Source organism: Microcaecilia unicolor, chromosome 1 (assembly GCF_901765095.1).
Source record: "Microcaecilia unicolor chromosome 1, aMicUni1.1, whole genome shotgun sequence".
In the NCBI taxonomy this organism is placed as follows: Eukaryota; Metazoa; Chordata; class Amphibia; order Gymnophiona; family Siphonopidae; genus Microcaecilia; species Microcaecilia unicolor.
Genome location: NC_044031.1, coordinates 730011047 through 730033357, shown reverse-complemented (window position 1 = coordinate 730033357; position 22311 = coordinate 730011047). Strand labels below are relative to the sequence as shown.

General features: G+C 46.8%; 1 protein-coding gene across 1 annotated transcript in view; it reads right to left on the bottom strand.

The window, feature by feature from the left end:
* The window catches only part of TUBGCP4 (tubulin gamma complex associated protein 4), a 63953-nt gene that overhangs the window by 4912 nt on the left and 36730 nt on the right, over positions 1–22311 (bottom strand). The window contains exons 11-17 of the mRNA XM_030189636.1: positions 17779–17884; positions 17193–17300; positions 16846–16984; positions 15695–15872; positions 9606–9740; positions 2967–3083; positions 2265–2404 (exon numbers count right to left, since the gene is read on the bottom strand). Coding sequence (XP_030045496.1) covers positions 2265–2404; positions 2967–3083; positions 9606–9740; positions 15695–15872; positions 16846–16984; positions 17193–17300; positions 17779–17884 — 923 coding nt within the window. The remainder of the gene's footprint in view (positions 1–2264; positions 2405–2966; positions 3084–9605; positions 9741–15694; positions 15873–16845; positions 16985–17192; positions 17301–17778; positions 17885–22311) is intronic.

Genomic DNA, 22311 nt, shown 5'->3' with positions numbered 1-22311 from the left:
AGGGCAACCTTCGAAAGCTAATCAAGAAATGTATTAAGTTATGTCCAATAAAAAAGGTATCATCTTATTTTCTTTTCCATGTTTTATTTTGTTTGATTTCTATTGATAAACAAATAGGAGAAAGTTTTTCTTTACTCAGCGTGTAGTTAAGACTCTGGAACTCGTTGCTGGAGAATGTAGTGACAGCAGCTGGCCTTACGGAATTTAAAGGGGGGGAAAAGTCCATTGAACATTTTTTTTGGGGGGGGGGGGGGGTGGGGGGGGTTGCCGGGTTCTTGAAGCCTGGATTGGCCGCTGTCGAAGACAGGATGCTGGGCTTGATGGACCCTTGGTCTTTTCCCAGTATGGCGGTGCTTATGTACTAACCCTGTATGCAAACAGTAGGTAGGGCAAGTACTTCTCCCAATCCAGTCTCCTGTTTCTATGGAAGTCTTTAACATATGCTTTAAGGTTCACCTGCACCTGCCGCTTGTGCTCTACACTAGCACCCTCCCAACTGCCTCTGGCCAAGTCTCCCTCTCTCAAATTAGCCCCAGTGATTTCTAGGTTACTGGAGGCCACACTCCCAGTGGTCCCCCAGTTCCCAGAAAGCACTCACAGACCCAACACACAAACCACCAGGATTCTTTATTATTATTATTTATTGCATTTGTATCCCACACTTTCCCACCCTTTTGCGGGTTCAGTGTGGCTTACAATACGAGTTAAATGTTGGAAATACAATTTGTTACAGATTGGTTATGGATTACATTTTGCAGAATTATGCGAAACAATTGAAGTGTCGTTAAGGAATGTAACACTGGAGCATAAACATTGGAAGGAAACAATGGGAGCTTAGAGGGCGATAAAAAGGCATAAAGACATATGATATATATCTTTCTGTGATTGAAGGTATGAATGATGTGATGTTACGGGAATGAGAGGCACCAAAAGGCCAAAAAGATATTGAAAACTGCTGGTGACAGAAAGTTCCCCCCCCCCCCCCCCCCCCCCCCCCCCCCAAGTATAATTCCCTGCTGGTTAACTCCTTACCCATTAGACTCTGGGTTTTGGAAAGTCACAGCACTCCCAATCATCTTGCTTACAACAACAAAAAAAAAAAAAGTCTTCTTCACTATGAATCTACTAAAGAGCATTTCCAGGAAGAACAGAGGAACCTGATAATACTTCTGATTACTGTGCAGAGAGGGACCCTCTCCCCTAGTCCAACTAGCACCCTATTCTCCTTCCAGGCCTCAGAAATCTATTCAGTTGGCTTGGGGCAGATTGTGGGGGAGAGTACAGAACAGGGAAAAAGCTCTCTTTTTCATCAAGCACTGCCATTTCCTCCCCTCACCCTCCTCACAGCCAGTTTGAACTTCGTGGGTGTGGCTTGGATCTCTTTCAGGGAGAGAAAACTAACAACTTATAGCAGCAGCTTCAGAGAGCATTTTCCATCTCACAGATAGGCTGCAGAGAATACCTTCTCCTGCTTTAGACTTAGCCTGGCCTCAGAACGACATCCTATAGTATATCTCCTATCAAACTGAGCTCTCTTTTTCATCAAGCACTGCCATTTAAATGCATTACTTTTTATCTATTAGATTGTAAGCTCTTTGAGCAGGGACTGTCTTTCTTCTGTGTTTGTACAGCGCTGCGTACACTTTGTAGTGCTCTAGAAATGTTAAATAGTAGTAGTAGTAGTAGTAGTAGAATTCTGTCTTTCAAACTGCTATCTTTCACTGTATCTTAAGTTTTGATGCCATCAACATGTGTAACTGTAACATCTTAAAAACTTCCAGAATTGTCTTATAATGTCCTTTGCTTTAACACTGTCATGTATTCACCACCATGTAACACATAACCCTCTGTAAAACCAAATGTATATTCTCTTCTATTTCCAGTACCCATGATGAATTGTAAGCCACATTGAGCCTGCAAAGAGGTGGGATAATGTGGGATACAAATGCAAAATAAATAAATCTTTATTTGTTCCTCCCTCCACTGTCTTGTGGCTACTATTTACCCCCTTTCCTCAACCTTGTCTCTAATCTCACTAGCCCCTCCCCTTTTGCCAAACCAGGCAGGCTGCTTGTATTTAGCAAGTGGGATGCTTCAGAATTAGTCAGTATCTGATCTTTGCAATTATATCTGAAATAGGCATGGCAATTCAATAAAATAAGCTACTACTTGTGCCTAAGATTGGCATATCAAACTGTTTTCATAGAAAAGCTCCTGCCAGATACTTTGACCCTGAGATGCTGATGTCACCGCATGGTTCATACCTGCCCAGGGTGCCTCCAGCCTGTGTGTAGTACTTGTTGTAGTCCAGTCGTAAAAGTAGCTGTGCAAGGTCTGGATTGATCTGGTGATTCCGAACACTGGAGAGAATTTTGAAGAGCAGGGAGGATTGACAGCTGAAGCCCTGAGAAACACAGCTCTCTGTCACCACTCAGTATAATATTCCACGATCCATGTTTAATTCCAACAAAATGTTACTATGCTTCATCCTTTTTACACTAGTATAATATTCCACGATCCATGTTTAATTCCAACAAAATGTTACTATGCTTCATCCTTTTTACACTTAACTGTATGCACATTTTTAACATGACATTTAGCTAAATGTGTAATACATGCCTGTCCTCACCAGGTTTTTCATTTGTAAAATTCAGAATCCATTCTTACGTATGAACGGCTGATCCAGACAGGAAGGTAGGTAGAAATTAAATATTTGGGGAAGGAACAGCTGACTGGACTGTGATCCACATCTGACAGCCTTTAAACAGCCACTCCACACGTGCACCTACACTGTTAGTACCGAACACTCTTCTTAATTGTGGATATTTAAAGCTTTTCCTCTTTGCTAGCAAATTCTGGAGTAGCAAACTGACTTATGCGTTAATATGAACACCAAATGAGAATTAGACATATGATGCAAAAGTAGCACATAGTTACAGAGAGGGTTTCTTGCTGCTGAGTCCCACCTTGACAAGGATTTCCAGCTGTGCTACTCCACGCTCATCCAGGGGCCCCAAATTCTGACTGACCAGGGAGCAGAAACTGAGACAGAGATCCAGGATCTCATTCAGACAATGGAAAACCTACAAAGATAAGCACAGAAAGAAGAGAAAACATTTTGATGATCTGCTTGGGTACAGTAGAATTTCGAAGAGAAGCTTACCCAGGGGACTCTGGTTCTGTCAATAAATCAGAATACAGTAAGCCATGACACGAATGCTGACACTTTTTTTTTTTTTTAAAATGGCACCCAGTGAAATTATATAGAACAACAATGAAATATACAAAATATAATTTGGTGGGGGGGGGGGGGAGTCACAAGTTTTCAAGTCCTTGCATCACTTGCTGATACACAGGTACGTTGAGATAAATATTTACAACATTTGGCCAACTAACTTTGGGATCCTTTTACACAGCTGTGTGGCTTTCGCATGCCCTTTCCTTTTTTTTTTTTCCCCCAGCAGGCTAAAGCTATTTGTACTGCAGCAATAAAATGGTCAATTTTCTAATTTCGATATTAATGGCCATGTGCTAATATCTTACATCAATATACTACAACAAATGGAGAATTTAGATCACTAATTCCAAGTTTACACTCTATATCCACAATAGTGATCAAATATACGTAACACATTTAGGGATCCTTTCTCAAAGAGGAAAAATGAGCCTCAGTCAATGCTGGGAATATGACTTAATATCAAAGAGCTGTATACCACATTACTCTCCTTCCAGCTACACTCAATCATAGACTCCCAAAAAACCTCTGCGTTGAATACTTGTATAATAATAATAATATTTTCTTTTTTTTTGTAATCTTTTCTTGAATTAAATCACAAATGTCCAACAAATCCCTAAACAAACTTGCAAAAGAGACAGACGTCCAAAAAGTGACGTCAGCATTTGGACGTTTATCTCACAGAAACATCCAAATCAGTATTCTCCAAGGACAAGCACGCTGCTTGTTCTCACATGTGGGTCGACGTCTGCGTCGGCCCAGGAATTGGCATTTTGCAAGCAAAATATTTTAAAAGTTTTGCCAGAGTCTTCTGGCGCACGTGCGCGGACTGATTTCCCGCCCGTCGCGTGAGCACTTCTCTTCAGTTTTTCTTTCTCCACGTTGAGGTGCGGCAGTGCTGACGACGGATGCATCCCTCCTGGGGTGGGGAGCTCATGTAGATGGACTTCACACTCAAGGAGCCTGGTCCTTTCAGGAAAAAGGTCTTCAGATCAATCTTCTGGAATTGCGAGCAATCTGGAACACTCTAAAGGCTTTCAGGGCTGTTCAACCAAATCATATTGATTCAAACAGACAATCAGGTTGCCATGTATTATTACACCAACAAGCAGGGGGGCACCGGATCTCGCCCTCTGTGTCAGGAAGCCACCCAGATGTGGCTTTGGGCGCGCCATCACGGCATGTTTCTGCAAGCCACTTATCTGACAGGCGTAAACAACAGTCTGGCCGACAGGTTGAGCAGGATAATGCAACCTCACAAGTGGTCACTGAACATGGGCATAGTCCGCAAGATCTTCCAAGCGTGGGGCACCCCCTCGGTGCCTCTTTTTGCCACTCAGGTCAATCACAAGGTCCCTCAGTTCTGTTCCAGGCTTCAGGCCCATGACAGACTAACGTCAGATGCCTTTCTTCTACATTGAGGGACAGGCCTTCTGTATGTGTATCCTCCCATACCTCTGGTGGGGAAGACTTTGCTGAAACTGAAGCAAGACCGTGGAACCATGATTCTGATTGCACCGTACTGGTCGCGTCAGATTTGGTTCCCTCTTCTGGAGTTGTCCTCCGAAGAACCGTGGAGATTGGACTGTTTTCCAACTCTCATCACTCATCACTGAAACTGAACATGTCCAAGACCGAGCTTATCGTCTTTCCACCAAAACCCACTTCTCCTCTTCCTCCACTTTCTATCTCAGTTGATAACACCCTCATCCTCCCCGTCTCATCTGCCCGCAACCTCGGAGTCATCTTTGACTCCTCTCTTTCCTTCTCTGCGCATATCCAGCAGATAGCCAAGACCTGTCGCTTCTTCCTCTTTAACATCAGCAAAATTCGCCCTTTCCTCTCTGAACACACCACCCGAACTCTCGTCCACGCTCTCATTACCTCTCGCCTGGACTACTGCAACTTACTCCTCACCGGCCTCCCACTTAGCCATCTATCCCCCCTTCAGTCTGTTCAGAACTCTGCTGCACGTCTCATATTCCGCCAGAACCGATATACTCATATCACCCCTCTCCTCAGGTCACTTCACTGGCTTCCGATCAGATACCGCATTCAATTCAAGCTTCTCCTTCTTACCTACAAATGCACTCAGTCTGCTGCCCCTCACTACCTCTCTACCCTCATCTCCCCTTACGTTCCCGCCCGTAACCTCCGTTCACAGGATAAATCCCTCCTCTCAGTACCCTTCTCCACCACCGCCAACTCCAGGCTCCGCTCATTCTGCCTCGCCTCACCCTATGCTTGGAACAACCTTCCTGAACCCTTACGCCAAGCCCCCTCCCTGCCCATCTTCAAGTCTTTGCTTAAAGCCCACCTCTTCAATGCTGCGTTCGGCACCTAACCCTTACCGTTCAGTGAATCCAGACTGCCCCAATTTGACTGCCCCGATCGGACCGACCGTTCACTTGTCTATTAGATTGTAAGCTCTTTGAGCAGGGACTGTCTCTCTTTGTTAAATTGTACAGCGCTGCGTAACCCTAGTAGCGCTCTAGAAATGTTAAGTAGTAGTAGTAGTAGTAGAACGAGGGGTCGCTTCTACATCCCAACCTCCAGTCTCTGGCTCTCACGGCCTGGATGTTGAGAGCTTAAAATTCGCCTCCTTGGGTCTTTCAGAGGGTGTCTCCTGAGTCTTGCTTGCTTCCAGAAAAGATTCCACAAAGAGGTGTTATTCTTTCAAATGGAGGAGGTTTGCGGTCTGGTGTGACAGCAAGTCCCTAGATCCTCTTTCTTGTCCTACACAGACCCTGCTTGAATACCTTCTACACCTGTCAGAGTCTGATCTCAAGACCAACTCTGTAAAGGTTCACCTTAGTGCGATTAGTGCTTATCATCGCCGTGTAGAGTATAAGCCTATCTCTGAACAGCCTTTAGCTGTTCGCTTCATGAGAGGTTTGCTTTTGTCAAAGCCCCCGGTCAAACCTCCACCAGTGTCATGGGATCTCAACGTCGTTCTCACCCAGCTGATGAAAGCTCCTTTTGAGCCACTGAATTCCTGCCATCTGAAGTACTTGACCTGGAAGGTCATTTTCTCGGTGGCTGTTACTTTAGCTCATAGAGTCAGTGAGCTTCGGGCCTTGGTAGTGCATGCACCTTATATTAAGTTCCATCACAACAGAGTAGTCCTCCGCACGCACCCTAAGTTCTTGCCGAAGGTGGTATCGGAGTTCCATCTGAACCAGTCTATCTTGCCAACATTTTTTCCACGTCCTCATACCCGCCCTGGCGAAAGCAGTTTACATACTTTAGACTGTAAGAGAGCATTGGCCTTTTACGTGGAGCGGACAAAGCCCTTCAGACAGTCCACCCAGTTGTTTCTTTCTTTCGATCCCAACAGGAGGGGAGTCGCCATTGGAAAACGCACAATCTCAAATTGGCTAGCAGATTGCATTTCCTTCACTTATGCCCAAGCTGGGCTGACTCTAGAGGGTCATGTCACGGCTCATAATGTTATAGCCATGGCTGCGTCATTGGCCCACTTAAAGTCAGCCTCCATTAAGGAGATTTGCAAGGCTGCAACGTGGTCATCAGTCCACACATTCACATCTCACTACTGCCTTCAGCAGGATACTCGACGCGACAGTCGGTTTGGGCAGTCTGGAATTTACTCCTGAGGGGCCCCGTATAACTCGAGACTACCACTTCAGGAAGCAAGTGAAAGCCTGGCTCTTCTCCCAAGCCTTTAATACATAGGGTGACTGACTATACACCCATTCTACACATGGTCTAGCTTGCTACACACATTGCAACTTAGGCCAGGTCCTTATATCTTGATTAACTGTACAAAGAATTTGCCTTTAGCCATCCATTTATTTATCCCAGCTGACTCATCTTATCCCCATCTCTATATCTGCAATTGGCCCCTCAGCATTAGTATCATAGCAATGTTATTTGAATGTTCTAATTGTGTGCTTATTAGATATTCCATCACTATTATGCTTACATCGTACTCAGTGGCGTTCCTAGGGGGGCTGACACCCGGGGCGGATCGCCGATGCGCCCCGCCCCCCAGGTGCAGCACCCCCCCTGGAATAGCGCGATGCCCCCCCCCCCCGGCGAAAGAACCCCCCCCCCCCCCGGGTGCACGCCGCTGGGGGGGGGGGGGGGGGGGGGGGGGTGCCGCGCGCCGGCTCTTCGTTTTCATGCTCCCTCTGCCCCGGAACAGGAAGTAACCTGTTCTGGGGCAAAGGGAGCATGAAAACGAAGAGCTGACAGGCGTGCGGCACCCCCCCCCCCCCCCCAGCGCCGTGCACCCGGGGCGGACCGCCCCCACCGCCCCGCTCTTTGTACACCACTGATCGTACTATATCTCTGTTATTTGAATTTCAGTGCTGTTAAATGAGCATCTAAAAAACATTCTAGGAGCTCGCCTCTCTCTGACATTAGAGGGAAATCAAGTGGTGCGATACACAAGTGTTAGCTGAATTTGATTTGGGCCCAGGAGTACCTTGGCAGTCAACTAAACAAAAACGCACTGTGGTACAACTTTCAGTTTAAAATCAATAGTACTATGATGAATTGTAACCAAGGAATTTGAACAGTGAAAGATTTAATGGAAGGTAATGGCTTTTTGCCGTTTCAGGAGCTTGTGCAGAAGTACTGGATGCAAACTCTATGCTCTCAGCATCCAAGCTGTGAGGGCTAGAGATTGGAGGCTGGGATGCAAGCAAGACCCCCTCATTCTGAGTGACAAGAGTTGAAAAGCACTCCAGTCTACATGGATCTTCTGATGATAACTCCAGAAAGCAGGAACCAAATCTGTCTCAGCAAGTAAGGGGCAATGAGTATGGGGGGATGGGACTTGATATACCATCTTTCTGTGGTTACATTAAAGTGGTTTACTTATTATATACAGGTACTGATTTGGTACCTGGGGCAATGGAGGGTTAAGTGACTGGCCCAGAGTCATAATGAGCTGCAGTGGGAATCAAACCCAGTTCCCAGGTTCTCTGGCTGATGCACTAACCACTAGGCTGATTATCATGGTTTCCAGATCCTGCTTGAGTTTCAGTAAAGTTTTCCCCACAAGAGGTAATGGAGATACATATAGAAGCCCCTCCCCCCCCAAGGAAGGGGGACGGCATCTGACACTAGCCTGCCATGTGATCTCAGTCTGAAACAGAACTGAGGGACTTTGTTGTTGAGATGAGTGGCAAAGAGATCCACTGAGGAGGTGCCCCACTCTCAGAAGATCTGGTTAGCTACATCCATGTTCAGAGACACTCATGTGGTTGCATCACTCTGCTCAGTCTGTCCACCAGGCTCCTGTCTTTACCAGTCAGATATGTGGCCCTCAGCTCAATGTCGTAACTGGAGGTCCAATGCCACATCCTGACTGCCTCCTGACACAAGAGGTACGAGTCTGTGCCTCCCTGCTTATTGACATAATACACTGCAGCCTGGTTGTCCACCTAGATCAGGAGGTTGATGTGAAATTGAACCTCCTAAGTGGACCAGTGACCTCGAGTGTGAAGTCCTTCCATGTGAGCTCCCCAGCTCAAGTTAGATGCATCTGTTCTCAAGGTCTTGTGTGGAGGAGGAATTTGGAATGGAAGTCCTATGATCAGATTGGACTGAATTGTCCACCACATAAGAGAGACTCCCATAGAATGGGAGTGGCAGAGATGACGTAGAGAAACGCATGCACTCCCAGTCTGCGTAGATATGCTGTCTCTCACTCCAAGTCTCTTTTCTTTCTTTCTTTCATTTCTTATTTTTTTTGTACCACAGAAGAGAAAATACAGGCATCCCAAGAATTCCCCTAAAGTCTGACCCATCTTCAACAGACCTGGGTGCACAAGATCACACAAACCTACCACCTCCTGGAGACTGAGAACTACTGCTTAGCTCTGGAATGCACAAGGTACTTATAGGACCATTTTCAAACTAGTAGTCCTTAGTCTCCATCTGCTGGTAGGAAAGCTTAAACCCTCACGTCTGAACTGGTCTGGAGGGATGCTAAGGAACTGCTTTATACAGCGCAACAACCACTAACTTGAATCCTTGACAAGCCCAACCAAGTTCCTGACCTGTCCTGTTTGCTTAAACTAGTTTAGCACAATAAAGCTAAATCAAATCAATTGTTCAGTTGACTGAAATATAATTCAAAGTCCCTAGTAAAATATAGCAGCAGCAAGCAATTCCACACCCATAAAGCAAGTTGTATTTAAAGGGGGTATTTATTTATTGCATTTGTATCCCACATTTTCCCACCTTTTTGCAGGCTCAATGTGGCTTACAGTGTATTGTTATTGGTAGATAGTACATTGGGGATAACAGTTAAATTGGGAATCACAGTTAGATTGGGAAAACAAATAGAGTTACATAGATGATATCATAATCGAATAGCAGTTAGATTGGGAATCCTTACATGTTTCAGTAAGATGAATGACTGGGCCAGGAGGTTACTCAGGAAGTGATCGTGAGCCAGTCGAATGCTTTCAAAATCCCTTGTGGAGTTTATCTGCTGCAGCAGCTGCGAGAATTGGGACTCGAGCACATCCACCTGAAAGAGAAGCACTGAATCATTTATTGATCTGGACTGCTCAGACTGGCTGAAGAACTAGTTCAGAAAGCAGCACTTTTCCCAGACTTGCAGATCACACTATTAACACATTTTCCCCCTTAATGAGCTTCAGCGCTGTCCAGTTGGACCCAGAAGGTAAAATTATGTATCATACCTGATAATTTTCTTTCCATTAATCATAGCTGATCAATCCATAGACTGGTGGGTTGTGTCCATCTACCAGCAGGTGGAGATAGAGAGCAAACTTTTGCCTTTCTATATGTGGTCATGTGCTGCCGGAAACTCCTCAGTATGTCGATATCAAAGCTCCATCCGCAGGACTCAGCACTTAGAGAATTACACCCACGAAGGGACACTCTGCCCAGCTCACCACCGCCGAAACGGGGGAGGGGAATTAACCCAGCTCATCCCCACACAAGTGGGGGAGGGGAATCCGTCCAGCTCATCCCCGCGGAGCGGGGGAGGGACACCACACCCGCCGATGCGGGGGGATCTGGCTTATCCTGCAACCGCAACCGCGGGAGGAGCTGACTGACCCTAACACCGCCGAAGCGGGAGGGGTACAAAGCTGCCCTACAGCCGCACGAAGCGGGAGGGAGTGCCGGCAGAATTTAAATCTCAATCCAGCCCCGTAAAACGGAGGGGAGAGGAATGCAGCAGCTCACTGTAACACAAACTCGTCTCAACTCTTGAAGAATCCAAGTGAAAGAAGAACTTGAACACGAAGTCCTCCTGAAGTAACTGAAGGCTAAACTTGAACCTAAAATTCAACCAGAATATAAACAGTACAGATATCTGGGAGGGGCTATGGATTGATCAGCTATGATTAATGGAAAGAAAATTATCAGGTATGATACATAATTTTACCTTCCATATCATCAAGCTGATCAATCCATAGACTGGTGGGATGTACCGAAGCAGTACTCACCCAGGGCGGGACATAGAAATCCCTGACCGCAACACTGAAGCTCCAAACCGGGCCTCCGCCCGAGCAGCCACAGTCAAGCGGTAATGCCTGGCAAAGGTATGGGCCTTCGCCGCGGCCACCTAAGCCGCTGCAATGGCTTCCTTGCCCATCTTGCCACTGTAGGCTTAGAAGCCTGCAGACCCTTACGAGGACCTGTAAACAGGACAAACAGATGATCCGATTTCCGGAAATCATTGGTCACTTCCAAGTATCTGATGATGACTCGTCTCACATCCAGAAATTGAGAGCAGAGTATTCCTCTGGGTAGACCTCCCTACGAAAGGAAGGGAGACAGAGCTGCTGAATCACATGGAAGCGAAAAACAATCTTGGGCAGGAAGGAAGGCACTGTGCGAATAGTCACTCCTGCCTCAGTGAACTGCAGAAAAAGCTCTCGACATGAGAGTGCCTGGAGCTCGGAAACTCTTCTGGCTGAAGTGATAGCCACCAAAAAGACTGCTTTCAACGTCAGGTCTTTCAGAGATGCCCTCGACAAGGGTTCAAAAGGCGGCTTCTGCAATGCTCTTAGCACCAGGTTGAGATTCCACGCAGGCACCACTGAGTGCAGAGGAGGGCGCAGGTGATTAACTCCCTTGAGAAAGCGCACCACATCTGGCTGCGAAGCCAGGGAAGCACCCTTCAGGCGGCCCCTGAAGCAAGCCAGAGCCGCTACCTGAACTTTCAGGGAACTGAGCGACAGGCCTTTGTCCAGACCTTCTTGCAGGAACGCCAACACTGAAGAAATTGGAGCAGTGAAGGGAGAAAGTGAGCCTGCTTCACACCACGCTGCAAAGATACGCCAAACCCTGGCGTAAGCAGTAGAAGTAGAGCGCTTCCTCGCTCTCAGCATAGTGGCGATGACCTTGTCTGAGAAGCCCTTCTTTCTCAGACGCTGCCGCTCAATAGCCAGGCCGTAAGACCAAAGGGGGAGGGATCCTCCATCACCACGGGACCCTGATGAAACAGGCCTTGCTCCACTGGCAACCGCAGAGGATCGCCGACTGAGAGCCTGATCAAGTCCGCATACCAGGGACGTCTGGGCCAATCCGGACCCACCAGGATTACCCTGCCGGGATGCTTTGCCACCCGGTCTAGCACCCTGCCCAACATGGGCCAGGGCGGGAACACATAGAGAAGCTCTTGTGTCGGCCACTGTTGGAGAAGAGCATCTACTCCCAGGGATCAAGGGTCCCGTCCTCTGCTGAAAAAGCGCGGCACTTGACAATTGGCCGATGATGCCATCAGATCTAGGCTCGGCTGGCCCCAGCGCTTCGTGATGTCCAAGAACGCCTGAACAGATAGCTGCCACTCTCCGGCCTCCAAGGTATGGCGACTGAGAAAGTCCGCCTTGACATTCATGACTCCGGCAATGTGGGCCGCTGACAGCTGTTCCAGGTTCGCTTCCGCCCACTGGCATAGATTCATGGCCTCCTTGGCTAGAGGGGCGCTCTTGGTACCTCCCTGGCGGTTGACATAGGCCACAGCCGTGGCATTGTCCGACAGGACCCGTACAGGCTTCAACACCAGTACCGGGATGAACTCCAACAACACCAACCGAATGGCTCTGAGTTCCAGGAGGTTGATAGACCACTTGCCTCTGCAGGAGACCAGAGCCCCTGCGCTGTCCTTCCCAAGCAGTGGGCTCCCCAGCCCATCAAAGAGGCGTCTGTCGTGACGACAATCCACTCCGGGGTCACCAGAGGCATTCCTGCAGACAACTTGTCTGTCTGCGTCCACCAGCTCAGCGCCTTGCGCACTGCTGGGTCCAAGGGAAGGCGCACAGCATAATCCTCCGACATCGGAGTCCAGCGCAGCAGCAGAGATTGTTGTAGTGGTCTCATATGAGCCCTGGCCCAGGGCACTACTTCCATCGTGGCCGTCATAGAGCCCAACAGCTGCACGTAGTCCCAAGCCCGAATAGGAGAGGCTACTAGGAACTAGTCCACCTGAGCCTGAAACTTGACAATCCGATTGTCTGGCAGGAACACTCTGCCCACTTGGGTGTCGAATCGAACTCCCAGATACTCCAGGGACTGAGTCGGGCGCAGCTGGCTTTACTCCCAGTTGATGATCCACCCCAGGGAGCTCAAAAGAGCAACCACCCGGTTCACAGCTTTGCCGCACTCTGCATAAGAGGGGGCTTGGATCAACCAGTCGTCCAGATAAGGATGGACTTGAACTCCTTCCTTCCTCAGGAAGGCCGCGATGACCACCATTACTTTGGAGAAGGTCCGCGGAGCAGTAGCCAACCCGAACGGGAGGGCTCTGAACTGGAAGTGTCGGCCCAGTACTGCAAAACGCAGAAAGCGTTGATGAGGAGGCCAGATGGGAATATGCAAGTATGCTTCCTTGATGTCCAAGGATGCCAGGAACTCTCCTGCCTTCACTGCCGCTATAACAGAGCGGAGGGTCTCCATGCGAAAGTGCCGAACTTTCAAGGCCCAATTGACCCCTTTGAGGTCAAGGATAGGCCGTATAGAACCTCCTTTCTTTGGTATCACAAAGAAAAAGGAGTAACATCCCTTGCCAAGCTGATTTTCTGGCACCGGAACGACCGCCCCCAGGCGGATCAGATTGTTCAAGGTCTGCTGCACTACCACAGCTTTGACCGGAGACTTGCAGGGAGAGAGTACAAACCCGTCTTTTAAGGGTCGGCAGAACTCTAGCTTGTAGCCGTCTCTGATGACTTCCAGCACCCAAGCGTCTGAAGTTATTGTGGTCCACTCGCCCATAAACGAGGACAGCCGTCCTCCAATCTGCACTGGGGCGTGGACCAAGGCCCCGTCATTGGGTACGAGACCCTGGGGGAGGACCGGAGGGAGCACCTCCGGGACGGCGGTCTCTGCGAAAGGAATGCTGCTTGGGGGAGAAGTTCCTCTTGAAGGAAGAGGGGGCAGAGGAGCCCGACCTGCCCGGGCGGTACCGACGGGCTTCCTGAAACCGTCCTCTGGAGGTACCAGGGCGAGTACTAGCCCGAGCCCTGACCTCTGGTAACTTCTTGCCCTTAGACGTGCCGAGATCGGTCACGATTTTGTCCAGCTCGACCCCAAAGAGCAGCTTGCCTTTAAAAGGCAATCTAGCCAGGCGGGATTTAGAGGCGTGGTCAGCAGACCAATGTTTCAGCCAAAGCCACCGCCGCGCAGAGATTGTCTGAGCCATGCCTTTCGCTGAGGCCCTCAAGACATCATACAGCAAGTCTGCCAAATAGGCTAAGCCCGATTCCAGGGCCGGCCAATCAGCCCTCAAGGAAAGATCCGAGGGGAAAGCCCGCTGCACCATAGTCAGGCACGCCCTGGCCACATAGGAGCCGCAAATTGAGGCCTGCAAACTTAAAGCAGCTGCCTCAAAGGACGACCTTAAGGCCGCCTCCAATCTTCTGTCTTGGGCGTCTTTAGGGCCGTGCCACCTTCCACCGGCAAAGCCGTTTTCTTAGTCACCGCAGTGATTAAAGAATCCACGGTAGGCCACAGATAGGCCTCACGTTCACTTTCAGTCAAAGGATAGAGGCGGGACATAGCCCTAGCCACTTTAAGGCTCGCTTCCGGGACATCCCATTGAGCCGCAATTAAGGTGTGCATGGCATCATGCACGTGGAAGGTTCTAGGCGGGCGCTTCGTCCCCAGCATAATGGCAGAGCCAACAGGGGCTGAGGGAGAGACGTCCTCCGGAGAGGAAATCTTCAAAGTGTCCATGGCCTGTACCAACAGGTTGGACAAATCCTCTGAGCTAAAAAGCCGCGCTGCAGAGGGGTCATCCGCTCCATCCGAGCGGGGATCCGTCTCCTCCAAGGAATCCGCAAAGGACCGTTGGGAGACCTCAGATACGCTGCCCTCATCTACATCGGAGGAGACAAAGTCCTCCAAGGCCTGTGAATCAACCCGAGGGCGTTTACCTCTGGGAACCTCAACCTCTTTACCAGACGAGGGAGCAGGGGCAGCGTTTTGCATACGGAAGGCCTGATGCAGCAGCAAAACAAACTCGGGGGAGAAACCCCCCAGACTGTGTACTTCCGCAGCCTGGGCAACAGCCCTAGACGCACCCTCAACCGGCGCTCGCAAGAGCGGGGGAGAGACATGCTGCGCATCCAAAATGGCGTCCGGCGCGACACTCCGCGAAGGAGCCGCGCGGGAAGAACGGCGCTTAACTTTAGCCGCTTTTGTGCCGTCGCCCAAATTAAGGGCGTTCATGGCATTAATATCTCCAACCTCAAGGGCGGCCCAAGAAGAAGCCGTCCGAGCCGCGTGGCCAGCCAAGATGGCGGAGGCGAGGAGCGGGGGATGGGCGTTTATGGCGGGAAAATTCGCCACGCCGGAGGAAGGACCGGGACATTCATCGGCCACGAAACTGTCACCCAACAAGGGCGAATCAGGCTTTAAGACCCCCGCATCCCCTCTAGAAGCGCCCAAGCGATCCGGGGAGCGACTCTTTACGCCCTCGCCCTCCGACGCCATATGCCACGTGGAGATAAATCGGGGAACCCCCTGCCCGCTATAAAAAAGTAAAAATTACCTGCTGTCCGCTCCGAGCTGTAACGACCTGGTGTCCCAGTGAGTAGCTGCAATAAACGTTTAAATAAACGTCGAAATAAACGCCTTTAAGGACGTTCAAAATTTTTTTTTTTTTTTTTAACGGAGCCAGCGGGAGGGGGGAGAAAAGGAGGGACCTGGCACCACCAGGTTTGCACTTGCTCAAAAGAGCCCTCAACCCCAGGCACTCAACAAAACCTAAAAATTAGGCTTGGAGGCCTAGCCAGAGCTGCTGCTGTGTGTGACCACCACCTGCTGAGATAGAGAACATACTGAGGAGTTTCCGGCAGCACATGACCACATATAGGGAGGCAAAAGTTTGCTCTCTATCTCCACCTGCTGGTAGATGGACACAACCCACCAGTCTATGGATTGATCAGCTTGATGATATGGAATACATCTTTAGATCAGTGTGTGCTGATCATCAACTCTATCACTAACCTGAAGGTAATACTGGAGGTTATCCACCAGAAATGCCATGTGGTTCCTGAGTCTCCATTTGATCGCATCAGTTCTGTTGGACTTCAGATGCTTCCGTTGCATTTGGAGGGCCCAACAGTGCTGCAACTCGGACTGAACCCGTCGTACACTCAGTAAGTACTTGAACACAACGTTGTACCTGTTGACGAGACGAGATCATCTTTGTCACCTTCAGGAGCTGCATGTCATTACAGTACCCACATATCAACAAAGCAGTAGAGAAAAAGAATGAACAAGAACATAGAAAAATTAATGGAGCTACAAGACTTTCACTTCTCTGTTTCAATATCTTATGCTTTTAGGGAAGGAGGAAGTCAGGGGAAAAACTAACAATCCAGCAAAGGTGTAATGTACAAGCGGAATCTTTACTCAAGGCCAGTGTGTAATCAAAATACAATGCTATTCTCTTCCAGGAATAACATGTATAGAATGTTTGTACGTCTGGGAAGCTTGCCAGGTGCCCTTGGCCTGGATTGGCCGCTGTCATGGACAGGATGCTGGGCTCGATGGACCCTTGGTCTTTTCCCAGTGTGGCATTACTTATGTACTTATGTCCTCTACTTGGCACACTTTTATTACATAGAGCAGTGATTTAACCTATTGTGATGTCATAGTGGCTCATTCCACCAATAAGAGCCAACCTCATTAGTGATGTCACAATGGCTTGATTGTATAGAATGTTTGTACGTTTGGGAAGCTTGCCAGGTGCCCTTGGCCTGGATTGGCCGCTGTCGTGGGCTGGATGCTGAGCTGGATGGACCCTTGGTCTTTTCCCAGTGTGGCATTACTTATGTACTTATGTCCTCTACTTGGCACACTTTTATTACATAGAGCAGTGATTTAACCTATTGTGATGTCATAGTGGCTCATTCCACCAATAAGAGCCAACCTCATTAGTGATGTCACAATGGCTTGATTGTATAGAATGTTTGTACGTTTGGGAAGCTCGCCAGGTGCCCTTGGCCTGGATTGGCCGCTGTCATGGATAGGATGCTGGGCTCGATGGACCCTTGGTCTTTTCCCAGTGTGGCATTACTTATGTACTAAATGCAAGATGAATCCAAAAGTGTTATAATACTACATATTTCAATGGGCAGCAAGATTAGACTTACTTTTCTAGCACGGCTGGTGTGAAGAGAATGTGTAAAGGCCACTGCACTTTATAGGATAGACCCAGAGCTGCCCAGCCAGAAGAGGGAGGCTCCCGTGGGGAGGATTCTCGTGAAGGACCTTCCCGGGCCTGAGACGTATCTTTGAAGCAAAGCAAACCTTGTGCTACTACTTTCTGTTTTGTAAACCAGGCAAAAAACTCCCATATTATTAAAAGCTAAAGAGCTAAAACAAGTTTAAGTACCCTCTTCTTTAACATGTTAAAACATATGTAGAAGCCAGAATTAAATTAGTTTATAATAAGCTCCGTTTGGTTCACATGGAAATGATAGAATACAAGAAGCCCTACCTTTGTGTTCCTTTCCTTGATAATCAATTGTCAGATGGAGCAGTGGTAAGAGGTTATCATCATCCAATAACACTTTGTGTGCCGACAGCTGGAATGCCACGTTAACATCTGAGAGATACAAATGACTTACTCAAAGCTACCTCAATACAGGGCAAAACCAATAGATCTACACAGGTCAGTTTCAGAATTATGAGAGAGAGAGAAGAGAGAGAGAGGTGGGGGGGGAGGTACGGAAGGAAGAGAACTGGACACTTCTGTTCTATGCTGTTCCTTTAATACAGTTCAGACTTTTACTGCAGTGGCTGAAGCTTGCTGGGATTGGTGGATACAGCAACAGGCATGGAATGCAGTAGCCTAGAGGTTAGAACACCAGGCTGATAACTAGGGAAACCCAGTTTAAATCCCACTGCTGCTACTTGTGATCTGTTGCAAGTCACTTAACCCTCCACTGCCTCAGGTTCAGAATTAGATTATAAACCCTCCAGGGAGAGGAGAATATTTAGTATACCTGAACATAATTCCCCTTAAGCTACTACTGAAAAAGGTATAAGCTAAATCCAAATAAGGACTGATGAACAATACTCACCGTGTTCTGTCACAGCTGTGGGTGGAGTTTTTAACATATTCTGTGCTACATCAATGAAGGCTTGGAACAACTCCCCTCTCCCAAGAAGGTAAAAATCTTTAATTATCTAAAATAAAATAAAATAAAAAAGTCCCAATCATATAAGGGTGGCACAATTTTTTATCCAAAATCTTTTGGACCAAGCACATTTTGGAATTCAGAATTGTTTGGATTTTGGAATGGTTTAGTTTAAGTCAGAAAAAGCTAGATCATGTGGCAGGGGCATTTTCCATATGACATCTAAGTCCGACTTTGGACGTTTTCCAAAAAATGTCCAAAATCTGAATAGGAAAGGTGGTCATTTTCAGAAAAGAAAAACGTCTTTTTTTTAAATACTGTTTTGAACAAGATTTTGTGATTTGGATGTTTTGGTTTTTGGTCCATTTTCGAAAAAAAAAAAAAAAAAATGTCCAAGTGCAAAACGCACAAAATCAAGCCCCTGGGATGTAGGAGGAGCCAGTATTTTTAGTAGATTGGTCCCCCAGACATCCCAGGAAAGCAATAGGGCACCCTAGGGGGCACTGCTGTAGACTTCATAAAATGCTCCCAGGTACACATCTCACTATTGCTCCCTTACCTTGTCTGCTGAGCCCCCCCCCCCCAAACCCACCCAAAACCCACCACCCCCAATTGTACACCACTACCATAGCCCTTACGGGTGAAAGGGGCACCTATATGTGGGTACAGTGGGTTTCTGGTGAGTTTTGGAGGGCTCACAGTTTCCTCCATAAGTGTACAGGTAGGGGGAGGTATGGGCCTGGGTCCACCTGTCTGCAGTGCGCTGCACCCACCACTAGACTACCCCAGGGAGCTGCATGCTCTTCTAATGGGCCTAACATCTGAGGCTGGCATAGACGTTGGCAAGTAATGTTTTTAATCACATTTTTATGGGGTGGGAGGGGGGTTAGTGACTACTGGGGGAGTAAGAGGAGGTCATCCCTAATTCCCTCCATTGGTCATCTGGTCATTTAGGGCCTCATTCGTTACAAAATCATGTTTAGCTCAAAACATCTTAATTTTAGACCTGGATGGTTTTTTGTTTTGTTCCATTATGGCTGAAAAACGTACAAGTGTTAGGAACAATCAGATCCTGCCCTTAACATGCCCTTGACACACACCCCTGTGATTTGAATGCAATTCTGACTGACTTCATAGAAAAAAAAATCTAAAAATTGGATTTGAAAATACCAATTTGGACGTTTTTGTGAGAAAAACATCCAAATGCAGATTTATGCCACTTTTTGGATGTTTTTCTCTTTTGAAAATCAGCTCCAAAGTTGCCAGCATACTTTTTTTAATTTCAAAGTGAAACATTCAGTGAACTTCAAATATAAACAGGCTCAAACCAAGCTAAACATGCATCACCTTCAGGCTTTGGCAGCACTGTGAAAGATAGCCTTTTTAAAGACTTCTTCCAGTGCCATCTGTCTAATTAATATAGGCTTCTGTCTGACCAGTCTCTCTTTAGTCAAGTAAACTGCCATAAATCTCATGCCAGCTGCTAAATGCACATTGTTCTATGCCTGCAATTAATTAGTCCCACATTTTTACTATATCGTCTATAAGGAGTTTTTTTCCTATATTCATAATGTCATCATCATAATCATTACTATCGATATACTTATCTTTATTTAATACTATTTCAGCAATCTCTACTTCACCGAAACAATGCACAAGATGTGCATCATTGTCAATGTTCAGCACTTCATCGACATCAGATGCCTCTAACTTAACATTTTCAGCTGATAGACTTCTGGCGTAAGCAATAGGTTTGATATCATCATATTCTCTTCACTTATATGGAAAGGGAAAGGGAATGGGGCTTGATATATCGCCTTTCTGTGGTTTTTGTAACTACATTCAAAGCGGTTTATATAGTATATACAGGTACTTATTCGTACCTGGGGCAATGGAGGGTTAAGTGACTTGCCCAGAGTCACGAGGAGCTGCAGTGGGAATTGAACCCAGTTCCCCAGGATCAGAGTCCACTGCACTAACCACTTAGCTACTCCTCTACTCCTTTAAACCTTCAAAGTCTTTATCTGTCAGTCTATTTTCATCAAACATCGTTGATGGCCAAAGTCTGTGTCAAACAAACACTCATACAACTTCTCACAATAACCTGAACATTCTCAGGTCCAATCAATCACACAATGATAGTTTTATGGACCTCAGCAACGCCACACAGGGTCAATATACTTCATCTTCCATAATTTACACACTTTGTCATTGGTCCTTTCCTTACAACTTCTTAATATTATTTTCACTTATTTTTAAATGACAGTTCATATAAAGTAAAAGTATTCATCTCAATTTTGTGGGCTCAGGGAGTGTTTCGCTATGAAGTTTTTTCAAGGACAACCCCCTAGAAAAACAAAGGTAATTAAAACCTCTCCTTTCATATGAATAAACTATACTATACTTAATAATTTTAAGTACAAAAGTCTGCCTTTCAAAAAATCCGACTCATCTTGCCGACATGATTACTTACTGCAGTCAAGATGGTGGCCAAGTCTCTCATATGTAAATGTATAGTACCAGCTGACTCCTAAACCCACCAAAGGGACCCCACATTTCAAACCAATGTCATACATTCTGTCTCAACATTGAGCCCAGCCAGACTTACAACAATTAAGAAAAATATCCAGTGTTGCTCTTTGTAATTTAAAAAATTGACAGAACATAAATAAAGGATTTGATACACAGCATGAGAAAGCACCTCTGGTGCAACATTTATTTATTGTATCTGTATCCCACATTTTCCCACCTATTTGCAGGCTCAATGTGGCTTACAGAGTCCTGTTATGACATTATCATTCCAGGATAGTAGATACAATTAGTGAAGTACAGAGATTAAGTCAGAATAAAAAGGAAGGAGTTAGGTGGGTAAGTATAGAGGTAGAATGTCTTAACTGGTTGGGTTGGCGAGGTAATTTAATGAGGCTATGGGTTTTCTTTGTAGGCCTTGTTGAAGAGATATGTCTTCAGAGATTTACGAAAGTTGGTTATTTCGCTAGTAGTTTTCAAGTCAGTAGGTAATGCATTCCACAGCTGCTAAAAAGGGGCCATATCGTGCAAGATCTCAAGTGGCGAATAAAAGATCAAGTGGTGGGTTGGAGGGAAACAACTCTGAGAAATTTTTAAATTACAAAGAGCAACACTAGATATTTTTGTTAACCACTAAGTCCACACCGTGGAGCAATAAAAGGACATTATAACATCCTCATTTTTGTCTTCCATTTCTTTCCTAATAATACCTAACATTCTATTTACTTTCTTAAACACCACCACACACTGAGCAGAGGGTTTCAACAAATCAACGATGACGCCTAGATCCCTTTCCTGGGCAGTGACTCCTAATGTGGAACTTTGCGTTATGTAGCTATAGTTTGGGTTCCTTTTTCCCACATGCATCACTTTGCACTTGCTCACATTAAATGTCATCTGCCATTTGGATGCCCAGTCTCCCAGTGTCGTAAGGTCCTCTTGTAATTTTTCACAATCCTCTTGCGATTTAACAATTTTGAATAACTTTGTGTCATCTGCAAATATAATTACCTCAGTAGTTACTCCCATCTCTAGATCATTTATAAATATGTTTATAAATGATATAAATATGTTTATAAAGGAGACCAACTGTGGAAGGAGTGGTACCACCACACCAAGTAGAGAGAGCAGCACACCGTGAGCAGCCCACAAGCGAGCAAATACAACACTGTGGATCTGCATATACCGGGGCGACACACCTGGGCTGATCTACAGCGACCTGTGTTGCAGAAGCCCAACCACAACAGGAACCAAACTGCAACATGGAAGGATCTACAGAAATAGATCCACAGGAATCACAACAGGAACCAAACTGCAACATGGAAGGATCTACAGAAATAGATCCACAGGAATCAGATCACCACGCTATGGGCATCCCAAGCAGAAGCCTGCATCACAGGAGTCCGACTACTGGAGCGTCGCTGAGGGAACCTGATCACAGGAGCTGTGTCTCACCTCCTACACCTCAGAGAACGACTGCACCAGCTGGAAAAGAGAAAACACCTCTGCACATAGGAATACCCAATATGCCTCTTCAACCAACAGGCTCCAGGCCCAACCTCTGAGACAAAGCACCTGAAACCCAGTCGATTTCCACTTTCAGATAATCACCTTCCTTCAATCTCCACCTCCAGAGGATTATATTCTCCAGAAACTCCAGTTTCTCTCAACTAGTTCTCGCAGCTAGTTACAAAGGACCCCAGCTCCTCAGCTTTGGCCTAAAGAGAGCATTGCACCATTTCACTATCCTTCTCCACCACAGTTTTCATACAAACCAGCACAACTCAAATCACACAGCCCTACACAAAATTTAAAAAGTTGGTTATGGACACCATAAAATTACTCCTAGGAATATATACCCTGACACTAATACAAGCAATAGGAGCAATACCTCACGATGAACAAAACATTATACCCATACTACACAACCAGTACCAGAAACCAGAC